Source organism: Oncorhynchus keta, chromosome 21 (genome assembly GCF_023373465.1).
Source record: "Oncorhynchus keta strain PuntledgeMale-10-30-2019 chromosome 21, Oket_V2, whole genome shotgun sequence".
Lineage (NCBI taxonomy): Eukaryota > Metazoa > Chordata > Actinopteri > Salmoniformes > Salmonidae > Oncorhynchus > Oncorhynchus keta.
In genome coordinates this window covers 43,917,144-43,942,318 of record NC_068441.1, presented here as the reverse complement: position 1 = coordinate 43,942,318, position 25,175 = coordinate 43,917,144, and the positions used below count along the sequence as shown (strand labels likewise).

The 25,175-nt window shown below is 46.4% G+C and overlaps 1 protein-coding gene across 3 annotated transcripts in view; it reads right to left on the bottom strand.

The window, feature by feature from the left end:
- LOC118378351 (TOX high mobility group box family member 2-like) overlaps positions 1 to 25,175 on the bottom strand; it is a 278,978-nt gene that overhangs the window by 101,705 nt on the left and 152,098 nt on the right. For all 3 annotated transcript variants that reach the window (XM_052473985.1, XM_052473987.1, XM_052473986.1), the window contains one exon: positions 6,383 to 6,646. In XM_052473985.1, coding sequence (XP_052329945.1) covers positions 6,383 to 6,646 — 264 coding nt within the window. The remainder of the gene's footprint in view (positions 1 to 6,382; positions 6,647 to 25,175) is intronic.

Sequence of the window (25,175 nt, the reverse complement as noted above, 5' to 3'; positions counted from 1 at the left end):
GTCACCCCCATATACATCTCATATGTATATACTGTAATCTGTTCTATTCTACTGTATCTTAGTCTATGCCGCTCTGACATTACTCATCTCATATGTATATACTGTAATCTGTCCTATTCTACTGTATCTTAATCTATGCCGCTCTGACATTGCTTGTCAAAAAATGAATATACCCTTAATTCTATTTACTTTACTTTACTTTAGTTTAGATTGTGTCTATTGTTATATATTACTTGTTAGATATTACTGCCCTGTTGGAGCTAGAAACACAAGCGTTTTGCTACACCCACAATAACATGTGCTAAACATGTGGATGTGACAAACAAAATTGGATTTGATTCTATTCACTCAACTGTACGACTTGATTAGTCTAGTGTTAGCTAGCTACATAGCTGTCTTTGTTTCCAAGATAAGTGTGTAGTTTAGTGTGTGTAGCCTTGGAGTGATTATCTTAATTCACTGAGGTTCGCTAGCCAGCTATTTGTCGTTCTTAACGTTGGAGACTCTGCTAGCTAACCAACAGCTAACAGCTAGCCAACAACAATGTCGGATTCCGTCGCTCCACAGTTAGTATCACATTTTCATTTCATTTCATTACAGTACAACGGTTTGATTTGTTTGAAAGCTAAAATAGCCGTCTCTGTTTCAAAGATAATTGTGTAGTCTAGAGCGATTTCCTAGGTTAGCTAGCCAGCTATTGTCGTTCTTTTAACGCAAAGTAACGTAAACAACACTATATAGCCAGCTAGCCCCCGATTAGCAGCACTGTAGAAACTATTACACTCAACGGAACGACTTGATTAGTGTAGTGTCAACAACGCAGCCACTGCCAGCTAGCCTACTTTAGCAGTACTGTATAATTTTAATCATTTTAGTCAATAAGACTCTTGCACGTAAGCTTAACTTTCTGAACATTCGAGACGTGTAGTCCACTTGTCATTCCAATCTCCTTGCATTAGCGTAGCCTTTTCTGTAGCCTGTCAACTATGTGTCTGTCTATCCCTGTTCTCTCCTCTCTGCACAGACCATACAAACTCCATATACACCATCAGTAATCTGGTGGTCCCAATATATACGACCCACGTGGAGTTCCAGGTCTCCGGTAGCCTCTGGAACTGCCGATCTGCGGCCAACAAGGCAGAGTTCATCTCAGCCTATGCCTCCCTCCAGTCCCTTGACTTCTTGGCACTGACGGAAACATGGATCACCACAGATAACACTGCTACTCCTACTGCTCTCTCCTCGTCCACCCACATGTTCTCGCACACCCCGAGAGCTTCTGGTCAGCGGGGTGGTGGCACCGGGATCCTCATCTCTCCCAAGTGGTCTTTCTCTCTTTCTCCCCTTACCCATCTGTCTATTGCCTCCTTTGAATTCCATGCTGTCACAGTTACCAGCCCTTTCAAGCTTAACATCCTTATCATTTATCGCCCTCCAGGTTCCCTCGGAGAGTTCATCAATGAGCTTGATGCCTTGATAAGCTCCTTTCCTGAGGACGGCTCACCTCTCACAGTTCTGGGCGACTTTAACCTCCCCACGTCTACCTTTGACTCATTCCTCTCTGCCTCCTTCTTTCCAATTTGACCTCACCCTCTCACCTTCCCCCCTACTCACAAGGCAGGCAATACGCTTGACCTCATCTTTACTAGATGCTGTTCTTCCACTAACCTCATTGCAACTCCTCCAAGTCTCCGACCACTACCTTGTATCCTTTTCCCTCTCGCTCTCATCCAACACTTCCCACACTGCCCCTACTGATGGTATCGCGCCGTCCCAACCTTCGCTCTCTCTCCCCCGTACTCTCTCCTCTTCCATCCTATCATCTCTTCCCTCTGCTCAAACTTTCTCCAACCTATCTCCTGATTCTGCCTCCTCAACCCTCCTCTCCCTTACTGCATCCTTTGACTCCCTATGTCCCCTATCCTCCAGGCCGGCTCGGTCCTCCCCTCCCGCTCCGTGGCTCGACGACTCCTTGCGAGCTCACAGAACAGGGCTCCGGGCAGCCGAGCGGAAATGGAGGAAAACTCGCCTCCCCGCGGACCTGGCATCCTTTCACTCCCTCCTCTCTACATTTTCCTCCTCTGTCTCTGCTGCTAAAGCCACTTTCTACCATTCTAAATTCCATGCATCTGCCTCTAACCCTAGGAAGCTCTTTGCCACCTTCTCCTCCCTCCTGAATCCCCCCCCCTCCTCCCTCTCTGCAGATGACTTCGTCAACCATTTTGAAAAGAAGGTCGACGACATCCGATCCTCGTTTGCTAAGTCAAACGACACCGCTGGTTCTGCTCACACTGCCCTACCCTATGCTCTGACCTCTTTCTCCCTCTCTCTCCAGATGAAATCTCGCGTCTTGTGACGGCCGGCCGCCCAACAACCTGCCCGCTTGACCCTATCCCCTCCCTCTCTTCTCCAGACCATTTCCGGAGACCTTCTCCCTTACCTCACCTCGCTCATCAACTCATCCCTGACCGCTGGCTACGTCCCTCCCGTCTTCAAGAGAGCGAGAGTTGCACCCCTTCTGAAAAAAACCTACACTCGATCCCTCCGATGTCAACAACTACAGACCAGTATCCCTTCTCTCTTTTCTCTCCAAAACTCTTGAGCGTGCCGTCCTTGGCCAGCTCTACCGCTATCTCTCTCAGAATTTCTTGATCCAAATCAGTCAGGTTTCAAGACTAGTCATTCAACTGAGACTGCTCTTCTCTGTATCACGGAGGCGCTCCGCACTGCTAAAGCTAACTCTCTCTCCTCTGCTCTCATCCTTCTAGACCTATCGGCTGCCTTCGATACTGTGAACCATCAGATCCTCCTCTCCACCCTCTCCGAGTTGGGCATCTCCGGCGCGGCCCACGCTTGGATTGCGTCCTACCTGACAGGTCGCTCCTACCAGGTGGCGTGGCGAGAATCTGTCTCCTCACCACGCGCTCTCACCACTGGTGTCCCCCAGGGCTCTGTTCTAGGCCCTCTCTTATTCTCGCTATACACCAAGTCACTTGGCTCTGTCATAACCTCACATGGTCTCTCCTATCATTGCTATGCAGACGACACACAATTAATCTTCTCCTTTCCCCTTCTGATGACCAGGTGGCGAATCGCATCTCTGCATGTCTGGCAGACATATCAGTGTGGATGACGGATCACCACCTCAAGCTGAACCTCAGCAAGACGGAGCTCCTCTTCCTCCCGGGAAGGACTGCCCGTTCCATGATCTCGCCATCACGGTTGACAACTCCATTGTGTCCTCCTCCCAGAGCGCTAAGAACCTTGGCGTGATCCTGGACAACACCCTGACGTTCTCAACTAACATCAAGGCGGTGTCCCGTTCCTGTAGGTTCATGCTCTACAACATCCGCAGAGTACGACCCTGCCTCACACAGGAAGCGGCGCAGGTCCTAATCCAGGCACTTGTCATCTCCCGTCTTGATTACTGCAACTCGCTGTTGGCTGGGCTCCTGCCTGTGCCATTAAACCCTACAACTCATCCAGAACGCCGCAGCCCTTCTGGTGTTCAACCTTCCCAAGTTCTCTCACGTCACCCCGCTCCTCCGCTCTCTCCACTGGCTTCCAGTTGAAGCTCGCATCCGCTACAAGACCATGGTGCTTGCCACGGAGCTGTGAGGGGAACGGCACCTCAGTACCTCCAGGCTCTGATCAGGCCCTACACCCAAACAAGGGCACTGCGTTCATCCACCTCTGGCCTGCTCGCCTCCCTACCACTGAGGAAGTACAGTTCCCGCTCAGCCCAGTCAAAACTGTTCGCTGCTCTGGCCCCCAATGGTGGAACAAACTCCCTCACGACGCCAGGACAGCGGAGTCAATCACCACCTTCCGGAGACACCTGAAACCCCACCTCTTCAAGGAATACCTAGGATAGGGTAAGTAAGGGTAAGTAATCCTTCTCACCCCCCCCCTTCTCCCCCAAAAAAAAAAAAGATTTAGATGCAAGTGACTGTTCCACTGGATGTCATAAGGTGTATGCACCAATTTGTAAGTCGCTCTGGATAAGAGCGTCTGCTAAATGACTTAAATGTAAATGTAAATTCTGATTCTGATTTGAAAACTAAAATATACATCAATATTTGCCAACTATATACACCAACACTAATATATACACCAATATATACACAACTATATACACCATCAGTAATATACACCAACATATAGAACTATATACACCATCAGTAGTATATACACCAATATATAAACCAACTATATACACCATCAGTAATATATGCACCAATATATAGAACTATATACACCATCAGTAATATATACACCAACATATAGAACTATATACACCATCAGTAATATACACCAACATATAGAACTATATACACCATCAGTAATATATAAACCAATATATAAACCAACTATATACTCCAACACTAATATATACACCAATATATACACAACTATATACACATTCAGTAATATATACACCAATATATAAACCAACTATATACACCATCCATAATATATACACCAATATAAAAACCAACTATATACACCATCAGTAATATATACACCAATATATAAACCAACTATATACACCGACACTAATATATACACCAATATATACAAAACTATATACACCAACACTAATATATAGTATACAGATGTGAAGTCACGTGAGTATAGTGATTAATCACATTCAAATATACTCCTTGGCCTCAAAACAATACTGTGTACATGAGTATTTATACATTTCTCCACGTATACAATCTTGTGTGTATCATGTATTTGGGGCAAACATATACATGTACATGACATACAATCATGATGTTATCTAGTACACAATGTATGGATGCTCTCTCTGTATATGCTTCTACAAAAGACAAATTGACAACCTGGATGATCTGTAAGGATCAAATAAGATGAAGCCATTACTATAAGTGGAAGACATGTATGGCTGTGAATAATAATAATAATAATAATAATAATAAATAATAATAATACTTGATCAATAATACTTTATTATATAGCGCTTTTCAAAAACCCAAAGACACTTAAACTCTTGAACGCTTGAAGGTCTCATCCTGTTTAGTGTAGAAAATACCTCCATGTCCTCTATATGGCTACATTAAAAGACTCTCAAAAGACACCATAACCAAAGTTATTTTGTGAAATATCAAATATCCATATTTACTGTCTGGATAATACTTTTCATAGTAATAAAAAAGCTGATATTTGTTTTTGTGCGGATATAATTTCCAAAGCCATAATTGTGTGTATTGATGATACAGTATGACCAAGTATACAATCATATATGCTGGTCCTAAGTTAATACCTTGAACTCTCAGTCTCTATACAGTTTCTGTATAAAAAAAGTAGATTTCATTTTCTCAATTAAAATGACACTTTGTTTCTCTGACCAGGTACATGAAAGTGTCTCTACTCTCTATATAGACAGTTTCATTATACTGATGGTGTATACAGTAGATGATAAATATGTCCCAAAATGCACCCTATTCCCTACATAGTGCACTACTTTCAACCAGAGCCCTATGAGCCCTTGTCAAAAGTAGTGCACCTTGCAGAGAAGTGGGTGCCATTTGGGGTGCATTTGACTGTTTTATAGAGAATGATCTCATTCCAGACATATGGAAACAATGTCGATTTCCTGCCTTTTATCATGAATACAATTATGGCTAAGGATGACAACTTGTGGCACACTGAAGAAGTTTGTGTAAAAAGGCTGAGTGAGGCTGTATTCATACATTATAGCAATCAGTGTATTCATATTGGATGTTTGACACTGCTGGATTTACCCACAAAACTTTGTGTGTCAGAGCTGACAGGGCAATCTCTTACTTGACATTCTTCTTGATATTGCATGTCATATGAAACCAACAGAGACATGATTTACATAGCCTGTGTTGTTAATGTAAAATTTGACTATTCAAAAAGTTACAAAGCAGAAGAGTAGTCAGTCTAGAGCAAAAGAAAACTATATGCTTTCCCTTGATCCAAACCATCTATGTTCTCCTCATCCAAACTATTTGTAGAAATGCCCATTTTGAGACAGTTGTTTCAAACTGTATCTGTTTCAAACTGTATCTGTTTCAAACTGCAAACTATTTTAGGCATACTAGTCTCCTCAGGCAAGCGACAAGGAACACAACCCTCTGACCACCAGTTGTTGCTACCACCAAATTATGGAGTGGGTGAATCAGTATCAGCCCGACTACTTGCAATACTTTGTTGTGTTTGCTTAAGGCTGCCTGGTCTGCCAGGTGGGCGGACCAGTCATTTGTAGAACTGGTCTACTAGCTCCGTTGCAACAGGAAAACTAAATAGAGCACAGATGAAGTATTTGAAATGATTTTGAATAGTATTTCAACCCAGGTGTGATATCAAAGCAAACCGCTTGTGGGGGACTCACCGAGGGCATTTGGCTGGAGGGCAGGTGGCCCTCTTGGGCCAGCATATTGGACATCATGAGGGCGGGCAGCTCCTGGTAGGAGTAGGGGTTGAGCAGGCCGTTGTGGTGGGCCCCTAGGGAGTGGCACAGGTAGCCCGACTCTGGGTCCATCAGGTGGAGTAGGGAGGGCTCGGCGTGGTTAGGAGGGGTGATGGGGGGGATCTCGTAGTCCTCGTCCCCCGCACCGTTCCCACCGCCTCCTCCTCCTCCCTGTCCGGAATAGCTCTGGAAGGACAAACAGAGAGGGAGATGGTGTGAGATTGTATGTACTGCCATGAGAACTGTAGGATTGATGTAGCGTATAGGTAGGTTAGTCATGAGAACTGTAGGATTGATGTAGCTTATAGGTAGGTTAGTCATGAGAACTGTAGGATTGATGTAGCGTATAGGTAGGTTAGTCATGAGAACTGTAGGATTGATGTAGCGTATAGGTAGGTTAGTCATGAGAACTGTAGGATTGATGTAGCTTATAGGTAGGTTAGTCATGAGAACTGTAGGATTGATGTAGCGTATAGGTAGGTTAGTCATGAGAACTGTAGGATTGATGTAGCGTATAGGTAGGTTAGTCATGAGAATTGTAGGATTGATGTAGCGTATAGGTAGGTTAGTCATGAGCTCTGAAGGATTGATGTAGCTTATAGGTAGGTTAGTCATGAGCTCTGTAGGATTGATGTAGCTTATAGGAAGGTTAGTCATGAGACCTGTAGGATTGATGTAGCTTATAGGTAGGTTAGTCATGAGAACTGTAGGATTGATGTAGCTTATAGGTAGGTTAGTCATGAGAACTGCAGGATTGATGTAGCTTATAGGTAGGTTAGTCATGAGAACTGTAGGCTTGATGTAGCTTATAGGTAGGTTAGTCATGAGAACTGTAGGATTTGATGTAGCGCGTAGGAAGGTTAGTAATGAGACCTGTAGGATTGATGTAGCTTATAGGTAGGTTAGTCATGAGAACTGTAGGATTGATGTAGCTTATAGGTAAGGTTAGTCATGAGAACTGTAGGATTGATGTAGCGCGTAGGTAGGTTAGTCATGACAACTGTAGGATTGATGTAGCTTATAGGTAGGTTAGTCATGAGAACTGTAGGATTGATGTAGCTTATAGGTAGGTTAGTCATGACAACTGTAGGATTGATGTAGCTTATAGGTAGGTTAGTCATGAGAACTGTAGGATTGATGTAGCGTATAGGTAGGTTAGTCATGAGAACTGTAGGATTGAAGTAACGTATAGGTAGGTTAGTCATGAGAACTGTAGGATTGATGTAGTTTATAGGTAGATTAGTCATGACAACTGTAGGATTGATGTAGTTTATAGGTAGGTTAGTCATGAGAACTGTAGGATTGATGTAGCTTATAGGTAGGTTAGTCATGACAACTGTAGGATTGATGTAGCTTATAGGTAGGTTAGTCATGAGAACTGTAGGATTTTAGACCATCTGAGGTGTGTAGGGGAGAGGTCATTTTGAGAACAGTCAATTATTTAATGAGGAAATGGTGCCCCCCACCCCCACCCCAGGGATGGTTGTTATGACAATGATAAAGGGTACATCTCCCTATAACCCCACTCTCCACCCACAGTCCCCAGTTACACCCTACCTATAAGCTTCTCATGTTTAAAGTCTCTAGTGCATAACAGTAACATGAGCTTTCAGACATCTGAATACACTAAATGTACATGACATACAGCAGATCATTTGTTTCCATGTTTTCAGAATACCAGTATGCATATATGTGTATTGCTGTACTATCAATAGGTCCATCGTGCTGCAATAAGGAAAAATATCATTCTGAATTCTAAAGTCGGGAAAAAAATTAAATAAATACCTGGGAAATTCAATGGGAACGAAAAAAGCAATTTTGTCTGAGGCACTCTGACTTGACTCCCTCTGTAATGACTGAGTCAAGTTAATCATCACAAATAATATTCCTGTGTCAGCCATTCAAGGGGTTTTTAATCAATTTTTTATGATTCATTTCTTGGCGTATACCTAAAAATGTCAGTTCTGAAACATTTCAGAAATCAATTCAATATCATCTTTGTGTAGGCTGTCATCCTCTGCACTGGAGTGGTCATTTATCTCAAGAGAATCTTTTCAGAAAATACAAGGCAAAGCCAAGGAAAAAGGAATTCTCAGAGAGCCCTTTTCTACTAAAGTTGAAGTAAATAACTGAAAGGTAGTAGACAGCTAGCTACTGTCAGTACTGTAGTAAGACACAATTATTTCATATCAACCCACCACCAGTCTATTGTGTAGCTTTTACCAAAATGATGAAATAATCAAATGCATTGAACTGGGTACAATGTTACAAAACCGCTAGAGCATATTAAGTCAACCCACCACCAATAGCTTTTACTGAAGTGATTAAAGAATCTAATGCATTCAACTGGCTCTAATTAAGCAATAAGGCACGAGGGGGTGTGGTATATGGCCAATATACCACGGCTAAGGGATGTTCTTCTGCTTGACGCAACGCGGAGTGCCTGGATACATCCCTTAGCCGTGGTATATTGGCCATATACCACACCCCCTCGTGCCTTATTGCTTAATTAGAGCCAGTTGAATGCATTAGATTCTTTGATCACTTCAGTAATCCAGAGGTGCCTTATTGCTATTATAAACTGGTTACCAACGTAATTAGAGCAGGAAAAAGAAATGTTTTGTCACACATGCGGTATACGGTCCGATATACCACGGATGTCAGCCAATCAGCATTCATGGCACGAACCACCCAGTTTATAATGCTAAATAACCCCTACAGCAAATGAAAGACATAGACTGAAAAATACAACAAAAAAACCCAGCCTCAATCTGGTCACGACCAACGAAGTTGCAATTGCAATTTATGACTTATTGTAAAGGAGGGATGTAGACGTTGAACGAACACAACACTTAAACATTCATCTCCTCGCAACTAGTGACCATGAATGGGAAAAGGGGAAAAAAATGTAATTGCATTGTCTGGGAAAGCGTGGATATACATTTTCTAAATTGTCCTTTGAAGACAAATGTTTTTGTAAACCTTTGGGGATTGTGTAATTGTTTGGTCTAATGGACAAGAAAACAAACATTTCCGGAGATTGAATTTCCCTCATAATTGTTGGAAGGAAACTAACTTGTCTGTTGTAAACATTGGAGCCATTGTGTGAAGTGAGTACCTCGTTGAATCTTCTGGGAGAACTCACATCTCCATGATCTTTCACAATGAGGTTGGACACTAGGTACTGTTAAGATTGAGGCTATGTCCCTAAGGACACCCTATTCCCTTCATAGTGCAGTATTTTGTTAGCCCTGTTTGGTACGCAGCCTCAGCCTTAACCAGACATTCTTCTAAGCCTTGACAGGCCCTTTGCACAGTCATCACTTATCTTAAGTGTCTTACAGTTTATGCTATATCATAAGTACAAAGGGCATGTTAATCAACCATGGACAATGTGTTTGGTTTTTCCACAGTAGAGAAACACTTCTTCCAATCAAATCCAATCCTTAGCTTTTTTCAACTTCGTAAGAGAGGGCTAGTGAGTAATAAGAGTAACATTTTACATTACTCTGGAGCCTTGTTGGATGACCTTGATGATAAAATGTAAATATCAAGGACAGTCCCAGTTGAATAGTTGCAGGATAAATCGTTCATATTCTATACAGACTAAGATTGAATGTATAGTACACAGAGCCACGTTATACTGCAGCTAATGCATACTCTTCCTCCTTTCCCCTTTAAAAGTCACATCTAAACAATATGTACAGATGTAGGATCTTCATTTGAGCCAGTTTGCTACAGCAGAAAAACAATCCTGCAGCAACAGGAAATTATTATGTGGATTATAATTAATGGACATGTTTTTGTAGGTGTTGATACATTTTTAGTAACGCAGGTCTGAAATATCAAAGTGGAAATGAGAAACTTCAGAAGCCTTTTTAAACCTCAAATACACGACTATTTTAAAATGTCCTGCACTGCAGGAACGTTATCCTGCAACAGGGTGATCAAATGAATATCCTACATCTGTAGGCATGTGTTTGATGGCTCACATAGGCCAGAGTCTGTCCTCATTGTACGGCGTCAACTCCAACAAAGGCACCTCCACTATTTCTCGAAACGCTTCTTCTCTTATGGATTCCATTCTAATGCACAATGCCATATTTTATTTCACACAATTTGTAGGCTTCACTCTCACAAAGGGAGAGGGGGGCTCCTTCTTGATCAGTAGTGTTGGCATTCCATTTGAGAAAACATTTCCACATCTATTCTGGGTAAAAAAAAAGTTGCAAACATTTTTTTCTACATCTTAAATGGCATCCTATTCTCTATACAAGCTCCTAGTCCAAAGTAGTGCACTATAGGGTTCCATTTGCGACGCAGCCTGTCTGTTCTGTTTTAATTAAGTGCGGAGGTCTTCAGAGAGTTTGGCGCACATTTTAATGCACCTTTCATTTAAGAGAAACAGATGAACAGACAGTTGGTGTGGGGATGGAATGAGAGGGAAAATATCATCGATTGGGAAGCTTTCCAGGTTATCTTTGTTGGCACTGAGCTAACTTTCCACAGTGCTGCTTCAACTAGCTGGGCTCATCAAATGGGACTTGTCTGAACAGGCTGCCTTCAGTAGACAAACGATATCTAGCTAATGATTTGAAGTCATATTATTATATATTCGGACATGTCAATTTATGAATACAGTGTGTTATAATCCATGTGGGCTGGGCATCCTGCACTCTGATAATTAAAGAAATAAATCACATCAAAATATATATGCACTATACTCCATTTTATCGTCTCAAATGTATATGCAAAATAATAAAATAAATATGCGTTAAGGTGGAATGGGACCCTCGACAGTAAATTCAGGCCATTCCCAGTTCCAAGCATATTGACTATATATCTGTTCTTCTATACACCTCAGAAACTAGATGAGTCAGAGGGGAAGAGAACTATATGAGGTTTGTCAAATTATGATTTATCATTACACCCCCTTCTACCCTTTTCCTCTTTCCACCCCAACACCCCAACACTAGAGCCTACATACAGCAAATGACAACATGTGACAGTCCTTCTCAATGACAGGGTGATGTCATGGACAACACTAGAGCCTACATACAGCAAATGACAACATGTGACAGTCCTTCTCAATGACAGGGTGATGTCATGGACAACACTAGAGCCTACATACAGCAAATGACAACATGTGACAGTCCTTCTCAATGACAGGGTGATGTCATGGACAACACTAGAGCCTACATACAGCAAATGACAACATGTGACAGTCCTTCTCAATGACAGGGTCACAAATCTTGCTGCTGTGATGGCACACTATAGTATTTCACCCAGTAGATATGGGAATTTATCAAAATCGGGTTTGTTTTTGAATTCTTTGTGGGTCTCTGCAATCTGAGGGAAATATGTGTCTCTAATATGGTCATAGATCGGACAGGAGGTTAGGAAGTGCAGCTCAGTATCCACCTCATTTTGTGGGCAGTGAGCACATAGCCTGTCTTTTCTTGAGAGCCAGGTCTGCCTGCGGCGGCCTTTCTCAATAGCAAGGCTATGCTCACTGAGTCTGTACATAGTCAAAGTAATTATCTTTTTGTTTTCTCATGATTTGATTGGGTCTAATTGGGTTGCTGTCCTGAGGCTCTGTAGGGTGTGTTTGTGTTTGTGAACAGAGCCCCAGGACAAGCTTTGTTAGGGGATTCTTCTCCAGGTTCATCTCTCTGTAGGTGATGTCTTTGTTTTGGAAGGTTTGTGAATCGCCTCCTTTTAGGTGGTTGTAGAATTTACCGGCTCATTGCTGGATGTTGATAATTAGCAGGTATCGGCATAATTCTGCTCTGCATTATTTGGTTTTTACTTTGTACACTGAGGATTTGTTTTTGCAGAATTCTGCATGAAGAGTCTCAATTCGGTGTTTGTCCCATTTTGTAAATTCTTGGTTGGTGAGCGAGCCCCAGACCTCACAACCATAAAGAGAAATGGGTTCTATAACGGATTCAAGTATTTTTAGCCAGATCCTAATTGGTATGTTGATTTTATGTTCCTTCTGATGGCATAGAAGTTACCTGTGGCGCTGATGTTGAGGCCAAGGTATGTATAGTTTTTTGTGTGCTCTAGGGCAACGGTGTCTAGATGGAATTTGTATTTGTGGTCCTGGCGACTGGACCTTTTTTGGAACACCATTATTTTGGTCTTACTGAGATTTACTGTCAGGGCCCAGGTCTGACAGAATCTGTGCAGAAGATCTAGGTGCTGCTGTAGGCCCTCCTTGGTTGGTGACAGAAGCACCAGATCATCAGCAAACAGTAGAAATTTGACTTCAGATTCTAGTAGGGCGAGGCCGGGTGCTGCAGACTGTTCTAGTGCCCTCGCCAATTCGTTGATATATATATGTTGAAGAGGGTGGGGCATAAGCTGCATCCTGTGGAAAGAAATGTGTGTGTCTCTCTCTCTGTGGTGTTTATATGTCCCTCTCTCCAATACAGGCTTTAATTACATCCATCAGTTATGTTATTTTGCTACAATATCATGTCAGGGATATCAGCACACCACAAAGAGCCTCTCTAGAATAACAGAAAGTGGGTCTGTCTCAATTTACTGCCACCCTACACCTCCCACCTCCCCTCAGCCCCCATTCTATCTATCCCATCCTACACCTCCCACCTCCCCTCAGCCCCCATTCTATCTATCCCATCCTACACCTCCCACCTCCCCTCAGCTCCCCATTCTATCTATCCCATCCTACACCTCCCACCTCCCCTCAGCCCCCCATTCTATCTATCCCATCCTACACCTCCCACCTCCCCTCAGCCCCCCATTCTATCTATCCCACCCTACACCTCCCACCTCCCCTCAGCCCCCATTCTATCTATCCCATCCTACACCTCCCACCTTCCCTCAGCCCCCATTCTATCTATCCCATCCTACACCTCCCACCTCCCCTCAGCTCCCCATTCTATCTATCCCACCCTACACCTCCCACCTCCCCTCAGCCCCCCATTCTATCTATCCCATCCTACACCTCCCACCTCCCCTCAGCCCCCCATTCTATCTATCCCATCCTACACCTCCCACCTCCCCTCAGCCCCCCATTCTATCTATCCCATCCTACACCTCCCACCTCCCCTCAGCCCCCCATTCTATCTATCCCATCCTACACCTCCCACCTCCCCTCAGCCCCCCATTCTATCTATCCCATCCTACACCTCCCACCTCCCCTCAGCCCCCATTCTATCTATCCCATCCTACACCTCCCACCTCCCTCAGCCCCCATTCTATCTATCCCATCCTACACCTCCCACCTCCCCTCAGCCCCCATTCTATCTATCCCATCCTACACCTCCCACCTCCCCTCAGCCCCCCATTCTATCTATCCCATCCTACACCTCCCACCTCCTCTCAGCCCCCATTCTATCTATCCCATCCTACACCTCCCACCTCCCCTCAGCCCCCCATTCTATCTATCCCATCCTACACCTCCCACCTCCCTCAGCCCCCCATTCTATCTATCCCATCCTACACCTCCCACCTCCTCTCAGCCCCCCATTCTATCTATCCCATCCTACACCTCCCACCTCCCCTCAGCCCCCCATTCTATCTATCCCACCCTACACCTCCCACCTCCCCTCAGCCCCCCATTCTATCTATCCCATCCTACACCTCCCACCTCCTCTCAGCCCCCATTCTATCTATCCCATCCTACACCTCCCACCTCCCCTCAGCCCCCATTCTATCTATCCCATCCTACACCTCCCACCTCCCCTCAGCCCCCCATTCTATCTATCCCACCCTACACCTCCCACCTCCTCTCAGCCCCCATTCTATCTATCCCATCCTACACCTCCCACCTCCCTTCAGCCCCCCATTCTATCTATCCCATCCTACACCTCCCACCTCCTCTCAGCCCCCATTCTATCTATCCCATCCTACACCTCCCACCTCCCCTCAGCCCCCATTCTATCTATCCCATCCTACACCTCCCACCTCCCCTCAGCCCCCCATTCTATCTATCCCATCCTACACCTCCCACCTCCCCTCAGCCCCCATTCTATCTATCCCATCCTACACCTCCCACCTCCCCTCAGCCCCCCATTCTATCTATCCCATCCTACACCTCCCACCTCCCCCATCTATCTATCTATCTATCTATCTATCTATCTATCTATCTATCTATCTATCTATCTATCTATCTATCTATCTATCTATCACTGATGTTTAGGCCAAGGTATGTATCGTTTTTTGTGTGCTCTCGTGCAACAGTGTCTAGATGGAATTTGTATTTGTGGTCCTGGTGACTGGACCTTTTTTGGAACACCATTATTTTGGTCTTACTGAGATTTACTGTCAGGGCCCAGGTATGACAGAATCTGTGCAGAAGATCTAGGTGCTGCTGTAGGCCCTCCTTGGTTGGTGACAGAAGCACCAGATCATCAGCAAACAGCAGACATTTGACTTCGGATTCTAGTAGGTTGAGGCCGGGTGCTGCAGACGTTTCTAGTGCCCTCGCCAATTCGTTGATATATATGTTGAAGAGGGTGTCTCTCTCTCTGTCTCCAAACAGGCAGACTAGCTTAATTATTTATCTGTTACTATTTGGATATGTGTGGAATCTGAAACCACGTCTCTCAGTTTATGTTTGGTATGTTTGATGTGACAATGGCCCGCAATGTTATCAGCGAAAAAAATACTGAAATGACAATTGTAGAGAGACACACAAAAAAGAAGAAAGGTCTAATGAATGAAAAGCGATTGAAAGATACAAAATGACAAAATGGCCCTAATTCTTAATATGGTCCAACCATCCTAATTGTAATGGTTTCTCCTTTTAGGTTTAGTCTCTTCCTTCTGTCTCCCCCTCTGAGGGGAGACCCCTCTCGTCTCTCCCTCTGTCTCTCCCTCTGTCTCCCCTCTCGTCTCTCCCTCTGTCTCCCCCTCTTGTTTCCCCCTCTCTTCTCTCCCTCTGTCTCCCCTCTCGTCTCTCCCTCTGTCTCCCCTCTTTCTGTCTCTCCTCTTGTCTCCCTCTTCTTCTCTGTCTCTCCCTCTGTCTCTTCCTCTCCCCCGTCTCTTCCTTCTCTCCCTCTTGTCTCTTGTCTCTTCTCCCTCTCTCTCCTCTGTCCCTCTTGTCTCCCACTCTCGTCTCTTCCTCTCTCCCCCCTCTGTCTCTCTTCCCTCTCCTCTCTTGTCTCCCCTCTTGTCTCTTCCTCTGTCTCCCCTCTTGTCTCCCACTCTCGTCTCTTCCTCTCTCTCCCTCTTGTCTCCCACCTCGTCTCTTTCTCTCTCTCCCCTCTTGTCTCTTCGTCTCTTCCTCTCTCTCCCCCTCTTGTCTCCCACTCTCGTCTCCTTCCTCCTCCCCCTCTTGTCTCCCACTCTCTCTCTTCCTCTGTCTCCCCTCTTGTCTCCCACTCTCGTCTCTTCCTCTCCCTCCCTCTCTTGTCTCCCACTCTCGTCTCTTCCTCTGTCTCCCCTCTTGTCTCCCACTCTCGTCTCTTCCTCTCTCCCCTCTTGTCTCCCACTCTCGTCTCTTCCTCTCTCTCCCCCTCTTGTCTCCCACTCTCGTCTCTTCCTCTGTCTCCCCTCTTGTCTCCCCTCGTCTCTTCCTCTGTCTCCCCCTCTTGTCTCCCACTCGTCCTTCCTCTGTCTCCCCCCTCTTGTCTCCCACTCTCGTCTCTTCTCTCCCCCTCTTGTCTCCCACTCGTCTCTTCCTCTGTCTCCCCCTCTTGTCTCCCCTCGTCTCTTCCTCTCTCCTCTTCTCTCCCCTCTTGTCTCCCTCCCTCTCTTGTCTCTCTTCCTCTGTCTCCCTCTTGTCTCCCACTCTCGTCTCTTCCCTCCCTCTCTTGTCTCCCACTCTCGTCTCTCTTCCTCTTGTCTCCCCTCTTGTCTCCCCTCTCGTCTCTTCCCCTTGTCTCCTCTCCTCTTGTCTCCCACTCTCTCTTCTCCCTCCTCTCTCTCTCCCTCTTGTCTCCCACTCTCGTCTCTTCCTCTCTCTCCCCTCTTGTCTCCCACTCTCGTCTCTTCCTCTCCCCCCTCTTGTCTCCCCTCTCTTCCTCTGTCTCCCCCTCTTGTCTCCCACTCTCGTCTCTTCCTCTCTCTCCCCCTCTTGTCTCCCACTCTCGTCTCTTCCTCTGTCTCCCCCTCTTGTCTCCCACTCTCGTCTCTTCCTCTCTCTCCCCCTCTTGTCTCCCACTCTCGTCTCTTCCTCTCTCCCCCTCTTGTCTCCCACTCTCGTCTCTTCCTCTGTCTCCCCCTCTTGTCTCCCACTCTCGTCTCTTCCTCTCTCTCCCCCTCTTGTCTCCCACTCTCGTCTCTTCCTCTGTCTCCCCCTCTTGTCTCCCACTCTCGTCTCTTCCTCTCCCTCCCTCTCTTGTCTCCCACTCTCGTCTCTTCTCTCCTCTCTCTCCCCCTCTTGTCTCCCACTCTCGTCTCTTCCTCTCTCTCCCTCTTGTCTCCCACTTCGTCTCTTCCTCTCTCCCCCCTCTTGTCTCCCACTCTCGTCTCTTCCTCTCTCTCCCCTCTTGTCTCCCACTCTCGTCTCTTTCCTCTCCCTCCTCTTGTCTCCCCCTCGTCTCTTCCCCTGTCTCTTTCGTCTAAGTCTCTCCCTCTTGTCTCTCCTCTCGTCTCTTGTTCTCTCTCCCCTCTTGTCTCCCCCTCTGTCTCCCACTCCTCGTCTCTTCCTCTCTCTCCCCTCTTGTCTCCCCTCTCTTCTCCCTCTCTTCTCTTCCCTCTGTCTCTTCCTCTCGTCTCTTCCTCTCTCTCTCCTCTTGTCTCCCCCTTCTTCTCCCCCCTTCTTCTCTTCGTCTCTTCCTCTCTTCTCTTCCTCTCTTCCTCTCTCCCCCTCTTGTCTCCCCCTCCTTCTCCCCCTCTCTTCTCTTCCTCTCTCTCTTCCTCTCTCTCCCCTCTTGTCTCCCCTCTCTTCTCCCTCTCTTCTCTTCCTCTCGTCTCTTCTCCTTCTCTCCTCTTGTCTCCCACTCTTGTCTCTTCCTCTCTCCCCCTCTTGTCTCCCACTCGTCTCTTCCTCTCTTCCCCTCTTGTCTCCCACTCCCTCTCCTGTCTCCCTTGTCTCCCTCTCGTCTCTTCCTCTCTCTCTCTTGTCTCCTCTTGTCTTCCTCTCTCTCCCCCTCTTGTCTCCCTTCTCTTCTCTCTCCCCCTCTTGTCTCCCACCGTCTCTTCCTCTCTTCCTCTTGTCTCTCTCTCTTCCCCTCCCCTCTTGTCTCCCACTCTCGTCTCTTCCTCTCTCTCCCCCTCTTGTCTCCCACTCTCGTCTCTTCCTCTCCCTCCCCCTCTTGTCTCCCACTCTCGTCTCTTCCTCTGTCTCCCCCTCTTGTCTCCCACTCTCGTCTCTTCCTCTCTCTCCCCCTCTTGTCTCCCACTCTCGTCTCTTCCTCTGTCTCCCCCTCTTGTCTCCCACTCTCGTCTCTTCCTCTCTCTCCCCCTCTTGTCTCCCACTCTCGTCTCTTCCTCTGTCTCCCCCTCTTGTCTCCCACTCTCGTCTCTTCCTCTCCCTCCCCTCTTGTCTCCCACTCTCGTCTCTTCCTCTCTCTCCCTCTTGTCTCCCACTCTCGTCTCTTCCTCTCTCACCACCCCTCTTGTCTCCCACTCTCGTCTCTTCCTCTGTCTCCCCTCTTGTCTCCCACTCTCGTCTCTTCCTCTCTCTCCCCCTCTTGTCTCCCACTCTCGTTCTCTTCCTCTCCCTCCTCTCTTGTCTCCCCTCTTGTCTCCCACTCTCGTCTCTTCCTCTCTCTCCCCCTCTTGTCTCCCACTCTCGTCTCTTCCTCTCCTCCCCCTCTTGTCTCCCCTCTTGTCTCCCACTCTCGTCTCTTCCTCTCTCTCCCTCTTGTCTCCCTGTCTCGTCTCTCTTCCTCTCTCTCCCCCTCTTGTCTCCCACTCTCGTCTCTTCCTCTCTCCCCTCTTGTCTCCCACTCTGAGTCTCTTCCTCTCCCTCCCTCTTTGTCTCCCTCTTGTCTGCCATGTCTCTTCCTCTCTCTCCCCCTCATATTTCATTACTCTCGTCTCTTCCTCTCTCTCCCCCTCTTGTCTCCCACTCTCGTCTCTTCCTCTCTCTCCCCCTCTTGTCTCCCAACAGTCTCTTCCTCTCTCTCTCCTCTTGACTCTCGTCTCTTCCTGGGTCTCTTCCTCTCTTCTCTTCCTCTCGTCTCTTCCTCTCTCTCCCCTCTTGTCTCTTCCTCTCGTCTCTTCCTCTCTCTCCCCCTCTTGTCTCCCACTCTCGTCTCTTCCTCTCTTCTCTTCCTCTCGTCTCTTCCTCTCTCTCCCCTCTTGTCTCCCCTCTCTTCTCCCCTCTCTTTCTTCCTCTCGTCTCTTCCTCTCTCTCCCTCTTGTCTCCCCACTCTGTCTCTTCCTCTCCCTCCCCTCTTGTCTCCCACTTGTCTCTTCCTCTCTCTCCCTCTCTTGTCTCCCACTCTCGTCTCTTCCTCTGTCTCCCCCTCTTGTCTCCCCCTCTCGTCTCTTCCCTCTCTCTCCTCTTGTCTCCCACTCTCGTCTCTTCCTCTCTCCCCCTCTTGTCTCCCACTCTCGTCTCTTCCTCTCTCTCCCTCTTGTCTCCCACTCTCGTCTCTTCCTCTCTCTCCCCTCTTGTCTCCCACTCTCGTCTCTTCCTCTTAACCTCTTCCTCTCCCTCCCCTCTTGTCTCCCACTCTCGTCTCTTCCTCTCTCTCCCTCTCTTGTCTCCCAGTTCTCTTGAGTCTCTTCCTCTCTCTCCCCTCTTGTCTCCCAATGCTCTTCCTCTCCCTCCTCTTGTCTCCCACTCGTCTCTTTTGTCTCCCCCTCTTGTCTCCCACTCTCGTCTCTTCCTCTCTCTCCTCTCTTGTCTCCCAAGTCTCTTCCTCTGCTCTTGTCTCCCACTCTCGTCTCTTCCTCTCTCTCCCCTCTTGTCTCCCCTCTCGGTCTCCCTCTCTTGTCTCCCACTCTCGTCTCTTCCCTCCTCTTGTCTCCCAAGTCTCTTCCTCTCTCTCCCCTCTTGTCTCCCAGTCTCTTCCTCTCTCTCCCCTCTTGTCTCCCACTCTCGTCTCTCTTTCCTCTAACATCGTCTCTTCCTCTGTCTCCCCTCTTGTCTGGTCTCTTCCTCTCTCTCCCCCTCTTGTCTCCCCTCTTGTCTCCCACTCTCGTCTCTTCCTCTCTCTCTCCCCTCTTGTCTCCCACTCTCGTCTCTTCCTCTCTCTCCCTCTCTTGTCTCCCACTCTCGGTTTCCTCTGTCTCCCTCTTGTCAAAAAAAACTCTCCCCTCTTGTCTCCCCCTCTTGTCTCCCCTCTCGTCTCTTCTCTCTCTCCCCTCTTGTCTCCCACTCTGTCTCTTCCTCTGTCTCCCCTCTTGTCTCCCACTCTCGTCTCTTCCTCTCTCTCCCCCTCTTGTCTCCCCTCTTGTCTCCCACCTCGTCTCTTCTCTCTCTCCCCTCTTGTCTCCCACTCTTGTCTCTTCCTTCTCTCTCTCTCCCTCTTGTCTCCCCTCTTGTCTCCCACTCTGTTTCTCTTCCTCTCTCTCCCCTCTTGTCTCCCACTCTCGTCTCTTCCTCTGTCTCCCCCTCTTGTCTCCCACTCTCGTCTCTTCCTCTCTCTCCCCTCTTGTCTCCACTCTGTCGTCTCTTCCTCTCTCTCCCCTCTTGTCTAAAATGTCTCTTCCTCTGTCTCCCTCTTGTCTCCCACTCTCGTCTCTTCCTCTCTCTCCCCTCTTGTCTCCCACTCTGTCTCTTCCTCTGTCTCCCCTCTTGTCTCCCACTCTCGTCTCTTCCTCTAACTTGTAAACTGTCTCTTCCTCTCTCTCCCCCTCTTGTCTCCCACTCTCGTCTCTTCCTCTGTCTCCCCTCTTGTCTCCACTCTGGTCTCTTCCTCTCTCTCTCCTCTTGTCTCCCCTCTTGTCTCCCAGTCTCGTCTCTTCCTCTCTCTCCCCTCTTGAACTCTCGTCTCTTCCTCTGTCTCCCCCTCTTGTCTCCCACTCTCGTCTCTTCCTCTCTCTCTCCCCTCTTGTCTCCCACTCTCGTCTCTTCCTCTCCCTCCCTCTCTTGTCTCCCCCTCTTGTCTCCCATCGTCTCTTCTCTCTCTCCCCTCTTGTCTCCCAACTCGTCTCTTCATCTCTCCCCCTCTTGTCTCCCACTCTCGTCTCTTCCTCTCCCTCCCTCTTGTCTCCCACTCTTGTCTCCCTCTCGTCTCTTCCTCTCCTCTCCCCCTCTTGTCTCCCACTCTCGTCTCTTCCTCTGTCTCCCCCTCTTGTCTCCCACTCTCGTCTCTTCCTCTCTCCCCCTCTTGTCTCCCAACTCGTCTCTTCCTCTCTCTCCCCCTCTTGTCTCCCACTCTCGTCTCTTCCTCTCTCTCCCCCTCTTGTCTCCCACGTCTCTTCCTCTGTCTCCCCTCTTGTCTAAACTCGTCTCTTCCTCTGTCTCCCCTCTTGTCTCCCACTCTCGTCTCTTCCTCTCCCTCCCCTCTTGTCTCCCACTCGTCTCTTCCTCTCTCTCCCCTCTTGTCTCCCACTCGTCTCTTCCTCTCTCTCCCACTCTGTCTCCCCCTCTTGTCTCCCCCTTCTTCTCTTCCTCTCGTCTCTTCCTCTATCTCCATATCTTGTCTCCCCCTCTTATCTCTTCCTCTCACCCCCTCTCGTCTCTTCCTTCTTGTCTATCAACATCTCACTCCTCGTCCAAGGGCACGAGGTCATAGTCATCTGATCAGGACTTTTGTGCCATGTCATATTTCATTACGAAACAGGACTCCTGGGTTGTGGAGTCACTCTGATTTGATTGGTTGTCAGGAATTATATAATTTGCATTTAACCTATGTGGCATCAGTTCTGAGTGGCGTACTAATGCATTTTGGCAAAGATTGAAGGCTGCCACAGGAGTGACTCATTTGAAGCCTGAGTTATTGCATAACATGCTGGGGTTACATGGAGTGGGGTTTATCAAATAAGAAACAAACAAGAACTCTCTCTCTCTCTGTGTTTCTCTCTGTGTCTCTCTGTCTCTCTCTGTTTCTCTAAATTCAAATTCAAGCTGCTTTATTGGCATGAAAAACATTGTGTCAATATTGTCAAATTAACAATGTATACAATATACGTTGTAATAATATTCTGAACAATATCAAATAATAACATAAAATGGTAGTAAATAATACTACTAAATTAAATACTAAAAGAACAACAATATAGTAGAAATGTAACATGGAAAATGAAACTATAACTAATGTATAACTAAATAATGGTCATCTTCACCATTATATCAGTACTACAACTACCATCATCATTACTACTACCACCACCGTCACTAAACTGCTATCATTACCATTACCCTATTACCCATACCACTACAACTACCATCATCATTACCACTACCACCACCGTCACTAAACTGCTATCATTACCATTACCCTACTACCCATACCACTACAACTACCATCATCATTACTACCACTACAACTACCATCATCATTACCACTACCACCACCGTCACTAAACTGCTATCATTACCATTACCCTACTACCCATACCACTACAACTACCATCATCATTACTACCACTACAACTACCATCATCATTACCACTACCACCACCATCACTAAACTGCTATCATTACCATTACCCTACTACCCATACCACTACAACTACCATCATCATTACTACCACTACAACTACCATCATCATTACCACTACCACCACCATCACTAAACTGCTATCATTACCATTACCCTACTACCCATACCACTACCATTTGGAATAGTAGTCTCTCTCTCTCTCTCTCTCTCTCTCTCTCTGTCTGTTTCTCTCTGTCTATCTCTCTGTCTCTCTCTCTTTCTCTCTCTGTCTCTCTGTGTTTCTCTCTCTCTGTCTCTCTGTCTCTGTGTATCTCTGTCTCTGTGTATCTCTGTCTCTGTGTCTCTCTCTCTCTCTCTCTCTCTCTCTCTCTGTCTCTGTGTTTCTCTCTGTTTCTCTCTCTGTCTCTCTGTTTCTCTCTGTTTCTCTCTCTGTTTCTCTGTCTCTGTCTCTGTGTTTCTCTCTGTTTCTCTCTCTGTCTCTGTCTCTGTGTTTCTCTCTCTCTGTTTCTCTCTGTTTCTCTCTCTGTCTCTCTGTTTCTCTCTGTTTCTCTCTCTGTCTCTCTGTTTCTCTCTGTTTCTCTCTCTGTCTCTGTCTCTGTGTTTCTCTCTGTTTCTCTCTCTCTGTCTCTGTCTCTGTGTTTCTCTCTCTCTGTTTCTCTCTGTTTCTCTCTCTGTCTCTCTGTTTCTCTCTGTTTCTCTCTGTCTCTCTGTTTCTCTCTGTTTCTCTCTCTGTTTCTCTGTCTCTGTCTCTGTGTTTCTCTCTGTTTCTCTCTCTCTGTCTCTGTCTCTCTGTTTCTCTCTCTGTCTCTGTCTCTGTGTTTCTCTCTCTCTGTTTCTCTCTGTTTCTCTCTCTGTCTCTCTGTTTCTCTCTGTTTCTCTCTCTGTCTCTCTGTTTCTCTCTCTGTCTCTGTCTCTGTGTTTCTCTCTGTTTCTCTCTCTCTGTCTCTGTCTCTGTGTTTCTCTCTCTTGTTTCTCTCTGTTTCTCTCTCTGTCTCTCTGTTTCTCTCTGTTTCTCTCTCTGTCTCTCTGTTTCTCTCTCTTTCTCTGTGTTTCTCTCTCTTTCTCTCTATTTCTCTGTGTATCTCTCTGTTTCTCTCTGTCTCTGTTTCTCTCTGTTTCTCTCTCTGTCTCTCTGTCTCTGTGTTTCTCTGTCTCTGTCTCTGTGTTTCTCTCTCTCTCTGTCTCTGTGTTTCTCTCTGTTTCTCTCTCTCTCTGTCTCTGTGTTTCTCTTGTTTCTCTCTCTCTGTCTGTGTTTCTCTCTGTTTCTCTCTCTCTGTCTCTGTGTTTCTCTCTGTTTCTCTCTCTCTGTCTCTGTGTTTCTCTCTCTCTGTCTCTCTGTCTCTGTGTTTCTCTGTCTCTGTCTCTGTTTCTCTCTGTTTCTCTCTCTGTCTCTCTGTCTCTGTTTTTCTCTCTCTCTCTGTCTCTGTGTTTCTCTCTGTTTCTCTCTCTCTGTCTCTGTGTTTCTCTCTCTCTGTCTCTCTGTCTCTGTGTTTCTCTGTCTCTGTCTCTGTTTCTCTCTGTTTCTCTCTCTGTCTCTCTGTCTCTGTGTTTCTCTCTCTCTCTGTCTCTGTGTTTCTCTCTGTTTCTCTCTCTCTGTCTCTGTGTTTCTCTCTCTCTGTCTCTCTGTTTCTCTCTCTCTGTCTCTGTGTTTCTCTCTGTTTCTCTCTCTCTGTCTCTGTGTTTCTCTCTCTCTGTCTCTCTGTCTCCGTGTTTCTCTCTGTTTCTCTCTCTGTCTCTGTGTTTCTCTCTGTTTCTCTCTCTCTGTCTCTGTGTTTCTCTCTTTCTGTCTCTGTTTCTCTCTCTCTGTCTCTGTGTTTCTCTCTCTTTCTCTCTCTGTCTCTGTGTTTCTCTCTGTTTCTCTCTCTCTGTCTCTGTGTTTCTCTCTTTCTGTCTCTGTTTCTCTCTCTCTGTCTCTGTGTTTCTCTCTCTCTGTCTCTCTGTCTCTGTGTATCTCTGTCTCTGTGTATCTCTGTCTCTGTGTTTCTCTCTCTCTCTCTCTCTCTCTGTCTCTGTGTTTCTCTCTGTTTCTCTCTCTGTCTCTCTGTTTCTCTCTGTTTCTCTCTCTGTTTCTCTCTCTGTCTCTCTGTTTCTCTCTGTTTCTCTCTCTGTCTCTGTCTCTGTGTTTCTCTCTGTTTCTCTCTCTCTGTCTCTGTCTCTGTGTTTCTCTCTCTCTGTTTCTCTCTGTTTCTCTCTCTGTCTCTCTGTTTCTCTCTGTTTCTCTCTCTGTCTCTCTGTTTCTCTCTCTTTCTCTGTGTTTCTCTCTCTTTCTCTCTATTTCTCTGTGTATCTCTCTGTTTCTCTCTGTCTCTGTTTCTCTCTGTTTCTCTCTCTGTCTCTCTGTCTCTGTGTTTCTCTGTCTCTGTCTCTGTGTTTCTCTCTCTCTCTGTCTCTGTGTTTCTCTCTCTCTCTGTCTCTGTGTTTCTCTTGTTTCTCTCTCTCTGTCTGTGTTTCTCTCTGTTTCTCTCTCTCTGTCTCTGTGTTTCTCTCTGTTTCTCTCTCTCTGTCTCTGTGTTTCTCTCTCTCTGTCTCTCTGTCTCTGTGTTTCTCTGTCTCTGTCTCTGTTTCTCTCTGTTTCTCTCTCTGTCTCTCTGTCTCTGTTTTTCTCTCTCTCTCTGTCTCTGTGTTTCTCTCTGTTTCTCTCTCTCTGTCTCTGTGTTTCTCTCTCTCTGTCTCTCTGTCTCTGTGTTTCTCTGTCTCTGTCTCTGTTTCTCTCTGTTTCTCTCTCTGTCTCTCTGTCTCTGTGTTTCTCTCTCTCTCTGTCTCTGTGTTTCTCTCTGTTTTTCTCTCTGTCTCTGTGTTTCTCTCTGTCTCTGTGTTTCTCTCTGTCTTTCTCTCTCTCTGTCTCTCTGTTTCTGTCTCTCTCTGTCTCTGTGTTTCTCTCTTTCTGTCTCTGTTTCTCTGTTTTTCTCTCTCTGTCTCTGTGTTTCTCTCTTTTCTCTCTCTGTCTCTGTGTTTCTCTCTCTTTCTTCTCTGTCTCTGTTTCTCTCTTTCTCTCTCTCTGTCTCTGTGTTTCTCTCTTTCTGTCTCTGTTTCTCTCTCTCTGTCTCTGTGTTTCTCTCTCTCTGTCTCTCTGTCTCTGTGTATCTCTGTCTCTGTGTATCTCTGTCTCTGTGTTTCTCTCTCTCTCTCTCTCTCTGTCTCTGTGTTTCTCTCTGTTTCTCTCTCTGTCTCTCTGTTTCTCTCTGTTTCTCTCTCTGTTTCTCTGTCTCTGTCTCTGTGTTTCTCTCTGTTTCTCT